The 7354-nt window shown below is 36.0% G+C and overlaps 1 protein-coding gene across 2 annotated transcripts; it reads left to right on the top strand.

The window, feature by feature from the left end:
• Positions 1 to 762: 762 nt before the first annotated feature.
• Positions 763 to 7046, top strand: LOC143629679 (cyclin-T1-3-like). 2 transcript variants are annotated; one of them, XM_077098891.1, is made up of 6 exons: positions 763 to 1367; positions 2126 to 2207; positions 2896 to 3030; positions 3116 to 3291; positions 5668 to 5813; positions 6746 to 7046. In XM_077098891.1, exons 1-6 carry the CDS (start codon positions 814 to 816, stop codon positions 6775 to 6777), a joined length of 1125 nt encoding a protein of 374 aa, XP_076955006.1. In that variant the 5' UTR covers positions 763 to 813; the 3' UTR covers positions 6778 to 7046. The 2 variants fall into 2 exon arrangements, with proteins under 2 accessions (XP_076955006.1, XP_076955007.1); XM_077098892.1 differs by lacking the exons at positions 5668 to 5813; positions 6746 to 7046 and adding an exon at positions 3467 to 3978.
• The last annotated feature ends 308 nt before the right edge of the window (positions 7047 to 7354 follow it).

Genomic DNA, 7354 nt, shown 5'->3' with positions numbered 1-7354 from the left:
GGTACCGACTAGCAATTAATCAAGGCGTCTAGGCGGGATGTTTACGGCCATGCCTCTGTTGTTAGTAGTCTGATTGTGGCTAGATCAGTGTGCTTCGGTGGTTGTTGGTAACCTGTTTCTTTTTTGCTATGAATTTTGGTAGATTAGGGCTTGAATCTTGGGATTAGGGGAAGAAAATGGAATGGACTGATAAAGAAATAGTTTTTATAGGGATTGATGTCAATAAACTCATTACGATTAAACTCAAGATACTGCATATTACAATTATAGAAAATAACACCTTACTGGTTATAATAATTCAGGCGTTTAATAATCATTTCTAAGGTTGATTTTCCTCTATATGACAATATTAAGCTATTACCAATAAAGATATGTTTTACATTGAAAAGATTTATTCAAATAGTTATTCGATAAACAGCTATCCAAAGCAAAGCCTCAGAATTTTGTATTGCTCTAATGTAGCATTGCTATGATCGTTGCTCAAGAAACTTTTGAAGTTTAGTTTTGAAGCATTGTAAAATCTCATCTTGATCGATTGATGATATATAAAGTTTTATTGTAAAAAGATCCTTTCTTTTTCTTTCCACGGCTAAAGCTGTAACATTTTTTTTACTATTTCTTATGCTTACCATGGAAATGACACATTCATAACTTTCCAAAGATAAGGTTTAATTTGATCGACAAGAAATTACAATACACTTGATAAATGAGACTGGATGTACTCGTTTGTTTATAACAAGTATAAACACATATCTAACATTCTTAGCTTAGATTTATCTCTGTTTTTAATTTGCTGCCATTTCTACAGGAACAATGTCCCTTGCTCGGCCTCATCACGCAGAAAACAATCAATTTCCTGGTGATTTTAGATTCTCATTTGGAAGAAATCATCCTCGCGTGTATGACACAACCCTTACCACCAACAGGCATTACAATAATAATAACCATCGAACAAACTATACCAACTTGCGCGACTTCTCAAGTGAATCTAGACAGCAGTATAACATGTACAACAACTTTGATCCTCAACTATTTCCTTCTAATAAGAGAAGGAGGTTTTCTTCCAATAATCAAGAAAGTTATGGGGCATCTTATAATCAATCTTGTGCATATGAACATTTCTCTTCAAGCTTCAATACCTCATTCCTTTCTCAAATAGCATCTGAATCCAATGCCAGAGCATGTGCATCTACTAACCATAAACGTGACCGCACAAGATTTGAAGACGAAGATACTGAATTTATGTCACGAGATGAAATCGAGAGGTTTTCTCCTTCTAGAAAAGATGGTATTGATTCTTTGCAGGAAACACATTTGCGTTACTCATATTGTGCATTTCTTCAGAACCTTGGAATTCGTCTTGAGCTGTAAGTAAAACATTTTAGTTGTGCTTGTAGACATCTATTAATCATTTAAATTAATATATCTTGGTCTGGTTGTGTTTATTTTGTAATTTGACAAGATTTTTCTTATATATTTTGTTATGAATTGCACCTGAGCCCAAATTAGCCCAATAAAGATGGCCCAACCAATGACATGTCTGATTATATAACGAAGCGGACATGACCAAAAGGGGATAACAAGTATGACGAAAGAGTGTGTGCATCTTCTTCCCATCCCAACTCTGAGTTTCTGATTTCCTATCCCCTTGTTATTTCTAACTTCTCATCTCCCCTCTCTAGTATTTTGCTAATCTTAGTTTCTATTGTAATTAGTTATGAATTTGAATGGAATTTTATAATCTTCTGTTAATAGTTGTTTAGTTGTGAATATCAAATAACAACATATCTCAATGAAAGCACCAATGTTGCGATTTGATATCACAACTAAGCAATCATTAACAGAAGATGATTAATATCCATTCATATTCAGAGATGATTACAATAGAAACTGAGATGAGCAAAATACTAGATTAGGGAGATGGGAATTTAGAAATTACAAGAAATGGGGATAGGAAATCAGAAACTCAGAGATGGGATGGGAAGACAAGGATGCACACTCTCTCGTCATGTGTGAATTCCCTTTTTGGTCATGTTCGCTTTGTTATATAATCAGATCTCTCACTGGTTGGACCAGATTTATTGGGCTAATTTAGGCTCGGGCCCAATTCATAACATATTTACAGGCCACAAACTACTATAGGGACAGCTATGGTACTATGCCACCGGTTTTTTGTCCGGCGGTCGCATGCATCCAATGATAGATTTGTAAGTTATTATTCTTTATGGTAAAGAAATAAACATGGCAATGCTTAAAGATGTTAAAACTTTGTTGGTTAAGAGAATGTATGAAACTATGATATTAAATACACTTTTCTGTTGAAAGTTTTACTGTTGAAAGTTTCTTAGGCCTATAAGCGAATCGAGCGAACATGAACTGAGCATTCACATGCTCCTTTGATAAGAAAACAAACGTGTTCATGTTTTTTTTATGTTTTCTCGTTAACGGTATAAAGAACAGTTCACAAACGTAAACGTATGAACATAGATAAATGGATGATACTGAGCTAATACCAATTAAAAGTAAATGTGAACAACTTAAAAGTAGACTAAATTGTAATAGGCCTAAAAGATTTAATAAATATATTGACGAACGTAGACCGAATTTAAACAATCGTAACTAACGAACATAAATGAATACAAACGAACGATCATACACGAACGTAAAGTAAATGCTCACAAACACAAATAAACAAACATGACATGCTTTCATGTTCGTTCGATTACCTAACTGAACAAAATTTGTGTTCATGTTCTTTCATCATTTATTAAATAAACCAACTTTCTGTCTAACTATTCACTTATGTATGTTAGATGCTACTACTTACATAGGCTGCTTTTTGCATCTTCATCTTATTATTATTATTATTGATTTAGTTTTTTTGTTATTCTATAGTTGATTGCTACTGCTACTCTTTTCCTTGCTGCGAAGTCTGAGGAGACACCTTGTCCTCTAAACAACGTCTTGAGAGTATCCTCTGAAATTTTACACAAGCAGGATTTCAACTTACTCTGCTATTTACTCCCTGTAGTGAGCATTAATTTTTATATACTCCACGTCTGATAATATAGTTATTTTTATGATTCTTTATGTCTAATGTGCCAGTTTTTAACAGGACTGGTTTGAACAGTACCGGGAGAGGGTGATTGAAGCCGAGCAGATGGTTTTGACAACTCTAAACTTTGAGCTTAACGTGGAACATCCGTATGCTCATCTTACATCCATGCTTGACAAATCAGGGCTTGCGCAGTCACTTTTGGTGAACCTGGCTTTGAGTTTGGTCAGTGAAGGGTAAGTTATCTCTTTCTTAATAAGCTTGAAATATATAAGTTTCAAAGTTTATGGCCCCGTCGTTGGTTGCTTTTTTTGAAGTTAAAATGATGTTAGATAGCAGGATACCATGGAAAAGAGTAGTATGTTTAGTGGTCGACTTTTATTGACTTTTTGGATTGACGTATAATTGCAGGGGCAATAGAAGAGTAGCATGCATGCACACGTGTATGATTTTGTTAGCTGGTGGATAGATATGCATTTTGATTTCTCACTGAAGTTGCACAACCAATGTGTTTGGATGCAGTTTCTATGATATTCTTGCTTAACTTAATGTTTGACCTAGGATGCTCATGGTTCGATTAACTTTAAAATTTTGAGAAATCTCAAACCTAACCTAAGGGGCATGCCTGCCAAAACTCTAAAAGGCTGAATAGAGATCTAATTTAGTTTTTTATTAATCTCCAATAGTGGTTAACCTGCAGTTTGGGTAGAGGTTCACTTCTATAGTCAATCATGATCTTGCTACATGGTCATGTATAGGTGCCTAGGTGGCAAAATGGGCAGGTATGGTGGGTTGGATAGAGTGTCAAAATGGGCTGGGTAAGGTTTAAAAGTACGTAAACGAGCCTCGAGGCGTTTTCCGTCTGCCTCACAAGGTGTAAGCCTCAAAGCGAACCGGGCGTAAGCCTTGAGACATTAAAAAACCTAATATAGTAATAAAACAAACATCATAAAATAGTTCAACAACCTAATTTGATATAAAACAAACATCATAAAATAGTTCATCAACCTAATTTAGTTATGTTACGAGCCTGAAGGTCAGAGATTGTGTGACTGCGTGTAACAAGAATATACCTAATATAACGATGTTTTTTAAGAGGTTTCATGGGTTGATTTTGGCTAAATGTGGTGTTGGGCCACTATTTAAGTCCCTACTAAGTACTAAATGGGTCAAAAAAGAGTCCAGAAAATAATAAATTAGGCAACTTTCATAAAGTCTGGTGAGGCTTAAGCCTCGCCGCCTCAGACAGTCTGAGGCTTAGGTTTCAGTTGACCCCCATGAGGCTAAGCCTCTTATGCTTTTTTCCAGAGTCTCCCTTGAGGTGTAAGCCTCAAGGCGAGCCTCAGACAACCTTTTTAAACCACGGCTGGGTTGGGTATGGGAGTTTTATAGGTAAAGTATTAAAGATGATCACAAAAACTAATACTAAACTAATGATGCAGTTCTTTTAATTCAAGCAATTTAGGAGGGTGCAAACACTGAGCATAACTTGAACAACATATAAATCGTCTTCGACCGATTTTATTCGTTTTGATTTTAGGTTTATCTATTTTACCAACTGCCTATCAAATATACTTAAATTGAGCCATTTTACATAAATGCTTATCTTTTGTGTTTTGGCTCTTGGTTTTAAGTTTTAACCTACTGATTGGACTTATGTTATGCATCGTATAACCCGTATCTACATATATGCATAGGATGTTAATGCGTCAGTATATAAATCATTTCTGTATGTTTGCTAGTGAAATATTTCATAATGGAGCTAATTGTTAGGTGGATTTCTCATGATTCTGTAATATGATGCTGTTATTCTATTACTGGCACAAGTAGTAATGTTCTCAATCTGCAATCTAGAGAGGTCAATACTGTATGGCTGTGAAGCATTTGAAAAAGAACGACCGGTAAGGTTTGTGTTGTGCCAAGTGCCAGCAAAGGTGGCAAAAGTGGCTGTTAGTGCGTGTTGGGTAATGGGTAAAGTGAGTTCGGGTCAAAACATACAATCTTGTAAAATGTGTCAAAATGGGTTCGCTGGGTTGGGTTGTTCTCACCCACAAATGCTTTTTGTTTTCTCTTCTCTTTTCTTGACGTTTACTGCTAACCAATGTTTTACTATGATTAAAAGTTTAAAGCACTATATTAGTGAAACAATTTTGAAAATTGTATATGTTTTGCATACATTCTTGGTGACTTATAACCCAAATTGACCCGTTTACTTGTAAATGGGCCGAAAGGCGGCTTCCTTAGCGTCGTGGACTTTCCCAAATTAGTTTCTTTGGTCAATTCAGTTAAAACGTCAAAGTGAGTACTAGTTTTGTGGTGTAGACGAGGAGTATAAATTTTTTATGCTAGTGAGTGACACTGTCAGAAATGCTGCATCTACCTGGAAAAATATCATCAGATTACACTTTTGGTAATTACTAGAAACTTTGAAGCTTCATTCAACATTTCATATACGCATTTGGTAATTACTAGAAACTTTGAAGCTGATGTTTGCCTTAGTTTGTGCCAGATCTTCATCATGCGTTTTATTGCTACAAAGACGGTTGCTTAATAATATATATTGCCCTTTTGTTTTTGTGATACTTTTCTAAATCTGAGTAATTATTTTGCAGGCTGCGTAGCTCACTTTGGCTTCAGTTTAAACCACATCAGATTGCTGCTGGAGCTGCATATCTTGCTGCAAGATCCTTAAACATGGATCTTACTTCATTCCAAAGTATTTGGCAAGAGTTCTACACACCACCATCTGTCCTCAGGGGTATGCGATTTCATCTTGTCTCAGTTAAGCTGTGTGGACAGGTCGGGTGACTTGGGTAACTGATCTGGTCGGGTGACTTGGGTAACTGATGGGGTCGATCCACTAACTTTGAAGTTATTTTAAATGTGTAATACCTTGATTATAATCACGGATGCAATATTGTAACAATAGTTCTTCAAAGATTAAGGGTGTAAAACGAGCCAAGCCAAGCTCGTCTAGGTTTGAGCTCGGGCTTGGGCTCATTTGTTGAACAAGGTTATCTTTGGACTCGAGCTTGGGCTCCAGATCCTTTAAGCACGACTCAGTTTGAGCTTTTAGTGAGCCGATTTCGACATGCTCAAGCCGTTTGACTTGCTCCCCTTTAGCTAAATCTTTTATTTGTCGTAAGTCAATCAATCTATAAATGGTCAAAAGTCATACTTTTTTACTGATGTGATTTTCACTTCATATGTGTGACACTGGGTTAACTTGGGCTTTTTTCTATAATGCAAACGCGTCAAACTGGCAAATCTTGCAAAAAGTAAACGGGCCAAAGAGGTTAGAACTCACCCATGGTCCTCGGTCCTCCTAATTTGCATTATCCAGAAACATACTGTTTTCAGTTACTTGTTTGTGCATATGGTATTAATACATATACTGTATTTATATAAAAACTAACTGGTATTAACCATGGGGACTAAATGTGCAACCTCACGAATGTTTGGACTAAGTTTTCAATTTTTGAAATATTGGGACTAAACTTGCAATTTGATCAAACCACAGGGACCATTTGTGAAATTTTAATTTTTGAATAAAAATATTTTTTTGACAGACATTTTAGTTGTTAGACCTGTTTCCTTCTAAGCTAAACAATTCGGGTTGAAATTATTAATGGGTAAATGAACATGAAAATGAAATTGTTTGTGCATATGATGTTATTTTTGTTGTTGCAGATGTTGTTCAGCAGTTGATGGACGTGTTTTAGATGATAATCTGAAAGATGGCCAGATTTGACGCCTCTGTTGCTGTCGTATACGTTTCAGAACATCAGAGGTTGAGTTGGCTGTATGTTCAAAGCCGTGAGCTGTTTATTCTGTCGAGTATACTGTAGGTTTCATTATGCGTGTAGTTTGTGACGCGTGTCTTAAGAGGTGGTAATATGGGCATGTCAAAACAGATTCTGGTTTAAAAGGATTGAACATCGAAACGAGTCGTACAAAATGATCACTATTAACTTTGGGTACCCTTTTCGCGTTTAAATATTGTTTTAGACTGACCTGATGAGGTAAAGGCAATTTGTACTTGTAAAGATCATATTTCGCTCTAAATCATAGTTCCTAGGGTTCCGTTTAAATCATCTCAAACATCAACATTTCATGAACAACTCCATAAACTTTACCGGTGGGTGCGAGTATGGTCCGAAATTTTAAAACAATTAAAAAGCAAAAGAAGGCGATTTTCTGGGGACGTAATGAGAAAGACTGAGCTAGTTGAGTGTCATGGCTAAGAGTAGTTCTATATAAGGAGCGAGGTGGTTTAGGAGTTGGAAGTATATAGGGCGA

This window comes from Bidens hawaiensis, unplaced genomic scaffold, assembly GCF_021521415.1.
Source record: "Bidens hawaiensis isolate Kalapana, Puna unplaced genomic scaffold, B.hawaiensis_p1.1 tig00005445_1, whole genome shotgun sequence".
NCBI classification, from domain to species: domain Eukaryota; kingdom Viridiplantae; phylum Streptophyta; class Magnoliopsida; order Asterales; family Asteraceae; genus Bidens; species Bidens hawaiensis.
The sequence above is the reverse complement of the archived record's forward strand: the minus strand, read 5'-3'. Positions and strand labels throughout refer to the sequence as shown.

Coding starts and splice junctions, on each gene's coding strand:
- LOC143629679 (XM_077098891.1), top strand. CDS start 814: ATGTCCCTTGCTCGGCCTCATCACGCAGAAAACAATCAATTTCCTGGT. Junction 1,368..2,125: donor CTTGGAATTCGTCTTGAGCT/GTAAGTAAAACA, acceptor ACATATTTACAG/GCCACAAACTACTATAGGGA. Junction 2,208..2,895: donor ATGCATCCAATGATAGATTT/GTAAGTTATTAT, acceptor GTTATTCTATAG/TTGATTGCTACTGCTACTCT.